At 45.3% G+C, this 15,278-nt stretch overlaps 1 protein-coding gene across 1 annotated transcript in view; it reads right to left on the bottom strand.

The window, feature by feature from the left end:
* FRMPD1 (FERM and PDZ domain containing 1) overlaps window positions 1-15,278 on the bottom strand; it is a 1,007,848-nt gene that overhangs the window by 229,542 nt on the left and 763,028 nt on the right. The window contains exon 9 of the mRNA XM_069205792.1: window positions 5,265-5,384. Within this exon, the coding sequence (XP_069061893.1) occupies window positions 5,265-5,384 (120 nt within the window). The remainder of the gene's footprint in view (window positions 1-5,264; window positions 5,385-15,278) is intronic.

Here is a 15,278-nt window from a genome sequence, read left to right as displayed (position 1 = left end):
GAAATGCTTTCAATGCTAGCCTGATCGCCCTGAGCTCCAAAATATTGATATGGAGACCCAACTCTGCTGGAGACCAGATGCCTTTGATCCCCACCTCTCCCATGTGGCCGCCCCATCCCTGGAGTGACGCATCTGTCACTACTGTCAGATCTGGTTGGGGAAGGGAGAGGTATCTGCCACTGACCCAATCACGGATCGAAAGCCACTACTGCAGATCTTGCGTGGTTCCCTGTGAGATCTGGACCATGTTAGAGAGATTCCCTATATGCTGTGCTCACTGGAACTTCAGGTCCTACTGCAGAGCCGGCATATGCCATCTGGCAAGAGTCACTAGCAGGGAGCAGGAGGCCATGAGGCCCAGCAGCCTCAAAGTCATTCGCACTGAAATCCAGGATAGCGGCTGAAACATTGGTATCATACCCTGAATATCGTGGACTCCCCACTCTGAAGGATAGGCCTGAAACTGCTCTGTGTCCAGAACAGCTCTGATGAAAGGGAGCATTTGAGAGGGAGTCAGGTGTGACTTCAGCATGGTTATAGTGAACCCCAGTGAATGCAAGCGGTCTGCCATAGTCTGGAGATGGGAGATGACAGCCTGGGGCGAACCCACCTTCAACAGCCAGTCATCAAAGTAAGGTAGGGTAAGACTGAAACCACTGACCGGTGCAGATGAGTTGCAACCACCACCATCACTTTGGTGAACACCGAGGGGCACTGGTAAGGACAAAGGGGAGCACGGTAAACTGAAATCGCTTGTGGCCTACCATGAAAAGCAAGTAACGTCTGTGGGCAAGCAGGACGGGAATATGGAAATATGAGTTCTGCAAGTCCAGTGCTACTATCCAGTCTCCTAGGACCAGGGCAGATAGGACCTGAGCCAGACTGAACATTCTGAACTTTTCCTTCTTGAGGAAGAGGTTGAGGGACTGGAGGTCTAGGATAGGGTGGACCCTTGTCTTTTTTGGGCACCAGCATGTAGCATGAATAAAAACCATCACCTACTTCTGGCACAGGGACCTTCTCTATGGCTGGCCGTAACTTTCTTATGGAGAAGTGCCACGTGATCCTCCCGTCATCCGATAGTAGGATGGTGGCATGGACGGAGGGATGGTCTCGAAGGGGAGGGAGTAGACCCTTTGGACTATTTGCAAAACCCACCTGTCTGACATGATGGATTGCCAGTGGGGCAGGTGATGGTGAATCCTACCTCCAACTGGTCCCTGTTGGGGAAGTGCCATACTAGGAAGGTTTGGAGGCTGCAGCAAGAGGGGTGATGGACTGGGCAGACTTCTGGCCCCCTGATCTACGAGGATGTTGGATCCCACGTCCCTGGCCAAGCAGAGGCTGGGCAGCATGAGCGGCACAGTAGCTGGAGGGAAGGGGATGTGGTTGGGCACCCCTTCTGTAGCTATAAAAGGGGCAAAAAGCAGACTGAGGGGGGCGAGGGGCCTGCAGTGAGGCCCAAGGACTGGGCTGTATCCCAGGACTCCTTAAAACGCTTGAGCGCCGAGCCTGCTTTGTCTCCGAAGAGATGGGTGCCATCGAAGGGCATGTCCATAAGTGTGGGTGTAATGGCCCAGCAGGCAGGGGGTCTTCATGGACTGCAATGCCAGATCTTCTTTGTAAGCTGATCCAGTATTTATGATTCCCTATCTGGGGGTGCGGAAGGGAATGCATCTGGGGATATAAAGGCCTGGAAAACCAACCTCTCAGGGGTGGGGTGTTGTATCAGGAACTCTGGGTCATTAGGCACTGGCCGATGGCAGAAGGTGATAGTCCTATTAACAGGAGCCCTTGTGCTGGGTTTGGACCAAATTCCCAGCAGGACATCATTGAGGGCTTCCTCAAAGGTCAAAAGGGGTTCTGAAGAGGAAGCTCCAGGCTGAAGCACCTCGGTCAGGAGGTTAGTCCTGACTGTCACCTCGTCCTCTCTCCTCAGCACCATTGAATAAGAAGATCCCACCTTCATAGCCACGTTAGGGGGAGAGAGCATGCCAGCACCAAGGGAAGTGTCCAGACCACTAGCTTCACCCAGGTCCTGAGGCCGCTCCATGGGGTTATCAAGCTAGTATTCTAAAGGATCCAGCAACCCCTCCATACTCATGCTGTACCCGTACCCATAAGAATAAGGGTCAGGATCCAACCTAAAGAGCAAGGTGGTCCCTATCAAAGTCAGAATTGTCATCTAGCGATGCCGGTCTGGCTTCATGTCAGAGTCAGGAATGAATATGGGATCAACACCGACTGTGGGGCCAGGCAGCATCAGGAGCATCAACATCTGGACCATCATCGAGGAAGGTTGTGGTGGTGCAACTGATGCCGGTTCCAAATCCGGAAATGGGTCCCTGGGTGCCCTCCGAGCCGAGGCCCAAGCCAGTGGTGAGGAACCCGGGGGGCCCCCGCTGACCTCACAGGACCCGAAGGCACTCCGGCAGGGTCGGACCACCCAAAGACGAGGCACATGGCCCTGTAAAACTCACACAATTGGGCAGAGGTGGCTCCTGCTCCCAGAAACTCAGGGAGGCGCAGAGCCGACCCTAAAGTAGGCTCTGAGGACAGAGGCCTAGAGGGATGGCACTACTTTTCCTGCGTCACGTCATCCGACCATCAGGGTGAAGTCGAAGAATGCTTGCTTTTCTTGGACTTAATCTTGTGCTCACCCGAATGTTCCAAGGACTTAGAGAGGGACGACAAAGAGTGTGGGCTCCATGAGCGATCTAGTGACTTTCCTTTCTACTGAGACTTGGAGTGACGCGAAGCCAAGCGCCAGGCCACAAGTGGCTTTAGGGACCGCTCCCTCAAAGCCTTCGGGTTCATGGCCCGGCACTTGGGGCATGACTTCTGGTCATGGTCGCACTCCAAAAACCAAAGACACACAAGGTGCGGATCCATCACGGACATCATACGGTGACAGCAGTCGCAAGGCTTGAACCCGGTCTTCCGTGACGACATCTCAATGCACCAGAATGTCAAAAAAGCTTTGACAAAAGTTTAAAAGTCCAGTCAAAAAGTGACTGTAGGGGGTAGCTCTTCTTTGGCATAGGCTGGCGCAGAAAGAAAAGAACTGAAATCAGCACACGGGGGGGAGCATATATAGGACCTGTGCCCTCTCATCCGGCGAGCATTATGCCGATGACGGGCACGGAGTCAACTGACATCACTTGATTGCGCGCAGGGGTACTGCTCGATAAAAATCTCTGGATACAGACTGACGCCTGGGGGAAATTCTAAGGTAAGGAATATGCAACTAGAAGTCTCTATCAGATACCTTGACCCATACCAGATTAAAAACAACTGGAAGAGTGGGAGAAAAATTGGTACTGATTAAGATATCTTTGTCACAAATATGCTCTAGTCAGGTTACTGACATAATATCAAAACATACTATATTGAAACACAAAAATATTGAAAACTAAATTTCAATAAAAAATATCCTCTTCCTATACTAAACTCTAAAAACCACAAATACCGAGAACACAAATATCGAAAACATCGGAAATAAATATCGAAAACAAAAATAATGTTACCTTTAAATAACCATATAATACATCAAAAATATCGATTCACACATTATCAACCACAAAATTATTGCCAAAATAATTAAACAATCATTAATAAGTAGACAAAAACACTTTTTACCAAAAAACAATTACTTCTAATAAACTCAAAACTAGTTATGCACATATTTAAATTATATAAAAATATATTACATCAAGAAAATATTTAGCATTCATCCCCCAAAAAATAGATACCTAAAATATTAACAATACAACCCCCAAAAGAATTAGCATTAACTGCAAACATTTGGGCACCAAACCAAATATTAAAAAATATATATATAAATAAATGTATATCCAAAAATACTATACATCATAAACCAAAAATAAAATCTAAACTAGCATTTACCATTGAAGTGCTCAACTGATAAAAAAAAATCAAACTAAACTAAACCAACTGATAAAATAAAACTATAATCAAGTTCAAAAAATACAATCAAACAAATAATTAAATCATCAATATAAAAAACACACTAAGTTAAACAACTAGGAGGCAGATTATTGAGCCTCCAGCTCCTCCTTGCACCACATTAGTGTCATTTTGTTAATGCTAATGTGGCCCAACGAGGCCAAAATCGCTGCCCCTAATTTACAAAGTGGTACAATTCATGCATTGCGCCACTTTATAACCCTTTGTGCTACATTATGGCTGCGCTGGGCTGTATATATATATACACACACACACACACACACACACACACACACACACACATATGGATACACCTGCATCCTTCCTCCATTTGCGATATGTCTGCGTCTACCTGAACGTCTGAGGAGCATGGGAAATGGCATGGAACTGCCTCCACGCCTAAAAGTCCTTTTTCCATTCACCAATAAAGAAATGTCAACACGCTGAATCATGCAAAAGCAAAGTCTTTCATTTGTGAGTTGTTGTGGAGTACACCATAAACGAGTTTTGGCTTTCACAGAGCCTTGGTCAGGATCATATATATATATATATATATATATATACATATATATATATATATGGAGAGAGAGAGAGAGAGAGAGAGAGAGGGAGAGACACACACACACACACATTTTAGTGGGGAATGCTCGAGTTGGTGGTGGTCTATGTTGCACGTACTGTGAATGCAAACTGTGTCCTGCCTACTGGAAATATAAACTGTGTTGCACCTACTGTAAATGCAAAGTGTAGAATGCACTGTGTGAATGATTAAAATCTGAGCAAATCCCGTCAACCATAGCTAGCATCTAAAACATAGATTGGTTGCCCTCCAGTCGGATGAACCTCTCCTGAACTTTGAAATGTGGGTGACAATAAACAACAGCTGATTTACTGACTTTACATGCACTGTAGAACAAAGAATCAGAAGAAGACATCCAGCTTATTAAGCTATTACGCCACCAAACATCCATACGACTGGAATGACGATCAGTTACCCTGAACACCACTGTTTAACACATGACCAGCAAATTGAATATTTGATAATCCTCTCCTGAATCCTTCAGAATTCTTCTTAGCTCCATCAGTAACTTAACGCACTATTTTATTTGAAAGTTTATCATGGAAAATAAGCAGAAAGACTAATGATTTCATCAACCATAGTGCCATGTGCAATTGGTAATGTTTCTTCCCTCAACAAAATTGTTAGCATGCTTTATGTGGAGAAATAGTTTTAGCTGGGACCATCTCTGTGGAGTATTGCATTTTTTCATTAAATTATTTTCTTTTCATTTATTTACCTGCAAATATAGATACTCAAAGACCACTGGATCTTCCTGCAGCAGATCCCAGGGATCCCTTGGTACAAAACATACTCTGAAGAGGCATCTATAGTCATGTGACTCTCTCCGCTGTACAACCTGCGATGCACAAAAGTCAAGTGTTCATTAAGGGCTTGTGTTTCTTTCATAGCATGCAAATAATCTATGCTATTACTACTATTAGTAGTTCTGCTTCTAATAATAACTGTAGTATTAATAATTACATCAAAATATTAATAATCATATTATTGATAACAACAAAACAACACTAACAGCAGCAAAAACAGCAACAACAACAACAACAACAACAATAACCACCATACACACTGTCTAGTCAAACAAAGAATATGGAGTTCTTAATAATACTAAGGATAAACACAACTAGACATTTGAACAGTATGGGGATCTTCCCTACACGTATACAAAATTGTGAAGATGCTTAAGGATTTATACTTCTCTTGATTTATCTACCCTTCAGGTCAGATGATTTAGTGACAGTGGGCCTGATTACGATCTTGGCGGACAGAATACTTTGTCATAAACTTGACGAATATTCCGTCCGTTGTATTACAAGTCCATAGGATATGATGGAACTTGTAATATGGCAGATGGGATATTGTCATGTTTGTGACAGATTATTCCCTCTGCCAAGATTATAATCAGGCCCAGTATTTCTACATAATGTGAAAGATACTTATTTTCCCACACTGTGTTGGTGGTTACTAGCTTTTGACACTTTACTACTATTGAATCACAGTCCCAACCTTAGGAATCACCAGGTCCTGACGAATTGCTCTTCACAAGGACTACCACAAGAATAAAGTAGTGAGGTGGAGATCCTTGGTTATTTTAACATTACACTCACTTCCACTCCAGTCTACGCCTATGTGATATCTTCACCATAAGTTTTCAATTGTACACCTAGCAGAAGAACTCTGGGAAAGAGCCCTCTATGGGGGCCTGTTCGGCATTGCAGCGCCAGCCCAAAGAGAAGCTGTCTGATGAAGAACCATGTCACCAGGTTCGGTGAGTGAAGGCTTTTGTTCCAAATATAAATATCAGTCGTGGCTGCTGCCAGGAAGGGGTGGGGGTAGGGTTAGCACGCTGAGCAGGGGCACGCAGTGTTGGGGGACAGTTAAAAAAAAAAAGTAAATAGATTTACCTGCCCCTCCGCAATCCGCCGCTCCCACCAGCCGCCTCGTCTCGGTTGGGTTCCTCGCCAACCAATCATGACGTTTCTCTCATGCTGTTACACAGCATGAAAGAAGTGCTGCGATTGGCCTGAGCGGGCAGAAGTGCCACTCAGGGAGGGAGTGGGGCACAGCGCTTGGTCTCCACCCGGCTGTAAAATACAGCCGGGTGGAGAGTTTCTGAATGCACAAGTCAGCTTGGCCGCCCTCAAACGGCTGGCCAAACTGACATGCGCACTTAGAAACGCAGATACCACTCCTCCTCCACTTAACATGGAGGAGCTTGGCCCGCCCCCGCCCAATGAACTCTGAAAAATAAAGGGATAATGAAATACTTTTATTATCCCTTTATTTTTCGGCTTTTCGTCAGTGGGGTGACGCTCCTCCGCCACAGCAGAGGGGCAACCCCTGAAAAATATTACCCCTGAGTTTAACTTCCTAAGGGAATATGACTTGTGGTTATCCTTAGGCATTAATAGGAACTGCAGTGTAAGGAGGGCCTGGTCTTGACGTGGCCACTTCACAAATAATGTGAAAGTTAGGAAATTAAAGCATTACTCTTAGGAACCAGTAACGTTAAGGAAAATATAATTCAGTTAAAGGAGTTGAAGTAAGTGGAAGTGGATCAGAATGGTTAGTGTTGGGAATGCACTAGTGGAGGGAGAAGGATTAATTATTGATGTTAGAAAGTTGGTGTGGACATTTTATATTGTGCAACAGAAACCAAAGAATGTTGGGAGTATTTGAGCTCTACTTGCTTCCATTGAAAGTGGCCTTTTCCAGCTTACATGAGTGGTGGTGGTCCATAATCCTCCAAGCTCCAGCATGATAGAATGGCTTTTGTGAGATTCAGGAGCTCTTGCAAGATGTGGGCACGTTGACTGTACAAAAACCTCCTTTAACTATGTATAAATGACCCTTCCTTTCCTGCCTTCTTTATGGGTTTCATTTAGCTACGGGAGAAGAAATGATCCTTAGCTGTTACAGATTTTTAGACCTGAATGCTTAGGAAATATTTTGCCTTTGTTTTTTTCTGTTTATTTTCTATTGGGGAAAGCTCACTAGTACATTTATATTTTAGCAAAAGCATAGCTTGTTTTGATTTTCATTTTGTTAGTCAAAATATCTGTATAAGTGGACTTTTCTCTTTTAGGTACGAGAGAACTTGCTTGTTTTTTATGGTTTATTTTTTATGTAAGTAATACTTTGTACCTTTTTGTCATGGAAAGTCTATTTCTCTTTTTACATCCAATTTATGCTTGACATTTTCCTTTATAAAGTATGTTTGACTTACTTTTTATTTTTTGGGGTATGATCTATTTCTATTGTTTTTTGGTAGATGTTTTCTTCTTTGTCACATTTTGGTTGATTTTTGTGTTAGAGTTCATTATCATTTATTTGTAAATTTTGTTATTTTCCCTGTTTTAAAAAAAAAAAAATATCTTTTATTGCGTTTATAAAGAAGATAGCATAAATCAAACTATTAAAATAAAGATATTTCCCAACTACGTAACCCCTCCTACCCCCCATCGTGCACTACATCCAATACAGGTCTGAGAACGACCAGTCTCTGAGGTCTTGATGTAGGTCAAAGTTTCAGTGTTTTTATGAAGCAGTTGTAGCCAACTGTTCGGAGTCCGAGTCCGAAACAGAATTGTCTTCCTCCAAAGAAGGGGCATCCACATTCTTTAGATTCTCCTGCAATAAGTCCCATTGTGTTACGCTCTCTCTTGGTCTTTGGCCCCGTAAAGCTTCTTTCGTTAACACTGTGCTCTCAATTTCCGCCCACTTTTCTAGTGCACTTTGCCATCTATTTGCCAATGGACCCCCTGGATCTTTCCAGTGTGAGGTTATCTCTCTTTTCGCTAAGATAAGGGATAGGTCTATGAATTTGTTCAAGGTTTTAAGTTTTGTGGGGCTTGGGAACTCCCCCAAAATTGCTGCTATAGGATTTGGCAATAGGGATCTTTCAGTGCAGCAGGCAATTTTCCTGAATACTTCCATCCAGTATGCACTAATCTGAGGGCATTTCCATAACATGTGCATTAGATCAGCTGCCGGTTCGGCGCATCACGGGCAGCAGGAGCTATTTGTGTTATATATTTTGGATAACATTTGGGGAGTAAGGTAAGCTCCATGAAAAATGTACAAGTTTATCAGTTTAAATCTTCCATTCCTGGATATGGCATAGACATGGGCTGTTATTCTGGACCATTGTGAATCTTCCAATAAAATATCAAGATCTGTTTGCCATTTTATCTTGAGTTTGTTAAGTGGGGCACAGGTGCTGTTCTGCATGAATTTATATGTCCCTGAAATTATTCCCCTTTGGTCTCCTATGGAACAGAGGAGCTCACATCCCCGTGGATCGGGTGTTCGTTGGCTCCTGCGCCCCAGAGTTTTTGGACGATTCTAGTGAAGGCATTGTGGGTGAGGAACAAGCCAGGTGGGAGGACGAATCGGTCTTGCAGTTCTGCAAAAGAGCAGAGTTTCCCGTTGAGAAACAGGTCGCCCAATTTCGTAATATTAAAAGGGGCTAGTTTATTAATATATTTGGTAGTTTGATTGCTTGGGGGGCGATTCAAAGCCTCCAAAGGGATCTTAGTGGCGCAGGGGGTCTTTGTATGCAAGCGTTTGAGGTAGAGATCCCAGCAGTATCTAGCAGCTTCCCACTCCAGAGGGAGAGGCTCTTTTGGTTTCCTGGGGTTCAATATTATATGTAAGAGTTTCCCTAGCGGGGAATTTAAAGGTATCTGCAGATCTTTTGCTACTGGGGGTTTATTAATCAATTTAGCCAACTATTGAAGCTGACCCGCCCAATAATAAATCTCTAAATTAGGCGCAGCTAGACTTCTCTCCCCAGTAGGTCTTTGAAGCGTGTGTAGTGCAATTCTGTGTCTGTTAGGTCCCCATATAAAGCTTGCGATTAGTGAGTTTGTGTTCTTAAATACCAGACTTGGGATTATTAGAGGGAGCGTAAAAAAATAATATAGCAGTCTGGGCAGCACTATCATTTTAAGCAAGGCGACTCTTCCTGCGACTGTTAGAGGTAGGGTGCTCCAGAACTGCATGCTAGATTTAATGCCCCTAATTGCACCATGTATATTCCCCTCTAGCATGTCTTCTACTGAATGATAGATGTTGACTCCAAGGTATTTAAAGGTGTTTGGGGACCAGGGCAAACCCCTAGTATCAGAGGGTTCTGGGATGTTCTTGAATGCCGGAAAGATGGAGGATTTCCTCCAATTAATCCGGAGTACTGAGGCAGATCCGAAGTTTTCTAGCATTTCAATAGCCCCCGGAGGTCCGCACTCAAGTTATTGAGGAAAAGTAGCATATCGTCAGCATAGAGGGCTATGTAGTGTGTCCAATTATTAATCAGGATGCCCTCATAATATCTTTTGGATCTTGCAGTTTGTGCAAGGGGTGGTACCGCTATAGCAAACAGGAGGGGGGAGAGAGGGCAGCCCTGTCTGGTCCCCCTTCCCACAGTGAAGGGCTCGGAAAAGGTGCCACCCGTACGTACTCTCACTGTGGGGTTTGTGTACAATAATTTCGTCCATTGAATGAAGCCCTCACCAGTCCCAATTTTAGCATAACTTGCGCTAGGTAGTCCCATCTCAAGCTATCAAAAGCTTTTTCAATATCTATTGAGATTATTGCAGCTTGCGGCATGGTATCAGGTACAGAGTGGAGAATTGAGATTAAGCGTCCTATGTTTTGCGCTGTACTACGTAGAGGGATGAAACCCAACTGATCCTGATGAATCAGTGAGGTCATGAAGGGTAAGAGTCTATTAGCTAATATCCTGCTTAAGATTTTATAATCTAGGTTCAGCATAGATAATGGTCGGTATGAGCGGACGTCAGTGGCCGGTTTTTCTGGTTTTAATAACGGGATCAGTATGGCCTCATTGGTGGATTGTGGCAATTTATTATTAGTCTAGGAGCTAGTATATCCTGGTATAGCTGATAGAATTCTGAAGGGAGACCATCTGCTCCCGGTACTTTACCCTTTGCCATGTTTTGTATTGCAGCTTTAATTTCTGCTATTGAAATAGGGGCAGCTAGGGTTGTACTTTCTTCAATTTCCAGTCTAGGGAGAGCAAGTGCCTCCAATTCTGTGATCTGATTGATGTTAATTGACTCGGTGGGTGAAGCATAAAGGGAAGAGTAGTATTCGAAGAAGCAGGCGTTAATTTCTTTTTGGCTTAGTACTCTGTCGCCTGGGGTCCTCTCAATTTCGAGTATAATAGTTTGCTGTTTGGAGGGTTTGGCTAACCATGCCAATAGAGCGCCTGCCTTATCTCCTTCAGCGTGTCGTCTACTTAAGTACTGTTTGTAGTTGAAGCGAGAGAGACTAATATTTTTTTCAACTATTTTCGTTTTAGTTTCCCGCAACAGAGGGGACAGCTCAGGGCATGAGGGGAGTTTGCATTCAGTGTCTCTTAGAGAGTCTTCCAGTTTTTTAAGCTCAGATTCAATAGATCTTTGCACTCCTATATTTTCCCCAATACAGTTGCCTCTGGTTACTAGTTTAAAGGTTTCCCATTCTAATGTTCTAGTAGATGCTGTTCCTGTATTTAGTTTGAAATAGTCTTTGATACTATTGTGGAGGAAGTGTTTGAAATCCTCGTCCTCTAGAGCTTCTGACCTAAGTCGTCATGTAAGGATTGCAGGTTTTTCCCTATGCCAATCTAATGAGATCAGTAATGGATTGTGATCTGAGATGGTACGGCCCAGATATTCGGCTGCGACTACGATGTGTTGTAGCTCTGGGGAGGCCCGTATGGTGTCTAGTCTAACGTGTAGGTCATGTACTGCTGAGTAGAAGGAGTATTCTCTACTATGTGGATTGAGGTGTCTCCAACAGTCCCTAATTTGCCAGTGTTGTTGCCATTCTTTAAAAGCTTTAGCAGTTTTTAGTGTTTGAGTTTGTGAGAGGGGGGTTGTGATCTATCCATATTGATATCTGTTATGCAATTAAAGTCCCCACCGATTAACTTCGGGCTCGCTAGGATCGGGCTCAGCTCCCTAGATAAAGTGTCAAAGAATTGTTTTTGATCCTGGTTCGGGGCGTAAAGGCCCCCTATGGTTATTTCCCTTTCATCCAGCCTTCCCGAGATAACAACGTATCTACCATCTTTATCTAAGTCTGTGTGAAGGGCCTGGAATGGAACCCCGGGGCGTATCCAAACCAGAACTCCTCTTGAAAACGCAGAGTAATTGGTAGCGAATATTTGGCCTCTCCAACTTTTCTTAAGTGCCATAACCTCCTGATCTAGTAAGTGAGTTTCCTGCAGTATAGAAATATGGGCTCCCCTACGTTTAAGGTAACTCTACACCCTATAACGCTTGGCAATATTATTTAACCCCCTGACATTCCAGGTTATTAATTTGTATCCAGAAGTCATAGTCTTGCTTTACTAGTTGTTGGTTATCATTAGGGAGAGAGTCCCAAGGTAACTTGTTGCTATCAGAAGCTGACAAGAGTCTAGTTCTAGAGAAATTGACCATTCTAGGCCTCAGTGCACGATTAACCCCTAATACTAATTGAGTAAACATAAATCCCAACTCCTACTCCCCAGGACCGGCTATTAAAACTCTTCCCGTCCAAACTGTTAACAATCCCATTCTAATATCCTATAGGTGGGTGGCGTGGAAGGGGCCAAGAGCGTGTGTCCTGAGCCACTCCCGTGGCCCGGCCGAGACACAAACAGCTCTTTGTAAAGTCCGCTTTCTATCACAGGATTTTTACCAACAGAGTTCTTGAGTTAGTTCTCAGCAGGATCCATAGTTGGAATTTATGATTTTCTTTTAAGTACTCACGGTCGGGTTAAGCTGTACTTAACAGAGTCAAATAATTTCTCCCGAGGTTCCTGGAGTTATTATAGGTAAGCTGGTGGCAGTGTCTCATGAGGATATAGATGAGCCCCCGCAGCTGGAATCGGGTCAGAGATGTTACCAGATGTTCGAGGTCTGTGAGAGGACCCCCGGCTAAGGGCGGCGGCTGCATCCACGGCGTCTCGCATCTCCAGGAGAGATTGATGTTTAGGGGGGGCTGCCTCCGTGGTCTGCCCAGAGGTGCGACCACGTTTCATTCCCAGTACGCGGTGGGATCCGGGGGGAAGGGCAGAGATGGGAAGGTTCAAGGTATCCAGCCACCAGTTGAGGTGATAGGAAGAAATGCGTTTTACCTTCGTATTCTATTCTGAGCTTGGCCGGGAAAAGCATTGTATATTTTATCCCATTTTCTCGTAGGATACGTTTGTGATTGTGAAAAGAGGACTTTTGCGCTTGGGTTTCTCTCGTGAAGTCCGGAAAGATCATAACCCGCTGATTATTCCATACAGTTTCGCCTAGTTGTCGTGATTGGGAGAATATATAGTCTCTGTCTTTGTAATGTAACAGTTTAGCTATAATTGGGCGAGGCCTAGATCCCGGAGGCGGCGCCCTGTTGGGGATCCTATGCGCTCTCTCTATTGCAAAGTAAGCTGAGAGGCCTTCAGGAGCTACAGTGTTTCTAATCTAGTTTTCCAGGAAGGATTCTGTATTAATTGCTGAGGATTCTGACTCTTCTGGCACTCCAATAAATCTAAGGTTGTTCCTACGAGCTCGATTTTCAGCATCTTCTGCCCTAGTTTCCAATGACTTGACTCGAGCAGTTATATGCGCTAGTTCCTTGTTTGTTGTGCAAGGTCGACTGTAGATATTAGATTTTCGTTCGTCCCCACTCTCTCTTTCAGTTTGCGGTGGTCATCTCTTAGTAGTGAGAGGTCCGACGATAGGCTATAAATTTTTTTCTCAAGAGCTTCGCGGGATTCTTTAATAGCCAGTAGGACAGTGTCCAGTGTTGTTTCTTGTGGGTTCAGATTATCTGGGCCAGCCAAGTTGGTGGGTTGGGAAGGTTGTTTCGTATATGCAAGATCCGTTTGTGGTTGGTCTTCTCGCTTTTTAGGTTTCCCCATGATTAAGAACTTTGTTGTGGTCGGAGAGGGGCGAATTGAGTTCCCAAGCCACTGCTGGGGACCGGCTGGATCACTTTGTTTACCCTGGTTTTTCTCCTTTCTCAGGGTGAAAAAGGGAAGCGACCCCCCTTGCTTTCCCACTCCGCCGCTTCTTTTTACTGGTGTCGTCTGATGGGTCCTGTTAGGTTCCGGGCATGTGGTGGTAGTCAGAGCGCGAAGGGCGTTCTATGCCTCGATCTCCTGCGAGTCCACACAGAGTCTGTGAGGTCAGTGTCCGGGCTCGGTTGTGTTCCCTCTGTGTCCTTTTATGCTTGGGGTCCCATTCACAATGTGGTCCCCAGGATGGTCAGAATCAGCTCCTCAGGGTGCGAGCCCGGGCGATGGCCCCACTCCGGGAGTCCATGGATGTACTGCAGGAGCTCCCTGTTCGCCGGCCCGGGGTCCTCTGTAGTGTCTCAGTTATGGTTCTCATGGAGGGGGTGAAATGTAGGAGCAGGATGTGCCAATCTCGGCCTCATCTACGCAGCCATAATTCCAGGACCTTTAGTTTGCGGATGTATGGGTGGGAGCATCGTTTTCAACATCAGGGGAGTCTCGAGGGGGGACCGGGCGAGACTACGACAAGGACCCTCCCCGTGAACCCACGCACGCGGTCCCGGGTTCCGAATTATTCAAAGCCCATGCGGTAGGGAGGGTCCGTCGCTCCTCCACCCCGTGATGTCTTTCAGATGCGGATTCTATTAATTTCAGGCCGGGGTTGGGCCCCGAGAGTCTCTTTTGGAAGCCCCTTTTTATGGCTTTTAGTGGAACCCAGGGGTCACTTGTTCATTAAGATCCCCAGGTGGACGGATCCCCGTTCGCTCTCCGTGCTCCGGCGGGGCCTCCCCGTCTTCCTCCGCCCGCGCGCTCCCACTCTTACCGGCTCCCGCACCAGATCAGGGTAACCAGCAATCTCAGCGGGCTCTTTGATTCGCCGCTATTGGTTCCAGGTCTACACCGCAGCTCCGGGCCTCCGAGCCCCCTCTGTCTCACCAGCAGCCGGCGAGTTCGCCACAGCCGCCATTTTGATTTCTATATTTTCCCCCGGGGCACCTGATGCACTCATCCAAAGACGCCTTCGTGGGGGCCGTTCCGCCCAAGGAATGGATGTCTCCGACGCCAGGAGCCTACGGGGAAGGATCCCAGTAGGCAGTAATTGAATCGGTGATCTCTGCGCGGTAGAGGTGTCGGCAGGGCCCCGAATCCAGCCCCGGAGCTCCGCGCTAAGCTTGCAGCCTCATCGGCTGCCGGCCACGCCCCCCGTTATTTTCCCTGTTTACATTATTTATCTTTCATTTTGTCATTTGGTACTGTAGTTTGATTTAATTTTGTAGGAATGCATGTGTGCAGTTTGCACGAGAGGAAGAAAGAACAGCATATTGTGGTTATTTTCTAGAGTATAGTGACCTCAATGGGAATGACTTAGGTGAATATGTTTTGCCCCTCTTTTTCTAAACTCTGATGATGCAGTAAATTAGCCACTACTCATCCAGAGTGTGACAGAAGAGCTTGTTTCTGCTACTTCTAGTCCAACATGTGTGCAAGTGTATTCTACAATAAATACTTTTGCACACTAATTGTTACTAGAAAAGTACAGATGTAATGTTTTACTATGTTTAATATGGAGTAGTTCCCTCAACATTGACATTAGTGAGGCTTTAGGTCTACTCGTGTTTTCCATTGCACCAAGTCAAACAGTTCCTGTTCAAGACTGCAGAGATCAAGTGACAATTGAAGAGGCAGAAGTTGTAATAAGGGGGTCCGAAGATGAAAGTTGTCTGTAAGGTGCTTGGCCTG

The sequence above is a fragment of the Pleurodeles waltl genome, chromosome 1_2 (assembly GCF_031143425.1).
Source record: "Pleurodeles waltl isolate 20211129_DDA chromosome 1_2, aPleWal1.hap1.20221129, whole genome shotgun sequence".
NCBI classification, from domain to species: Eukaryota; Metazoa; Chordata; class Amphibia; order Caudata; family Salamandridae; genus Pleurodeles; species Pleurodeles waltl.
Note: the sequence above shows the minus strand (reverse complement) of the source record. Positions and strands in the feature narration are given on the sequence as shown.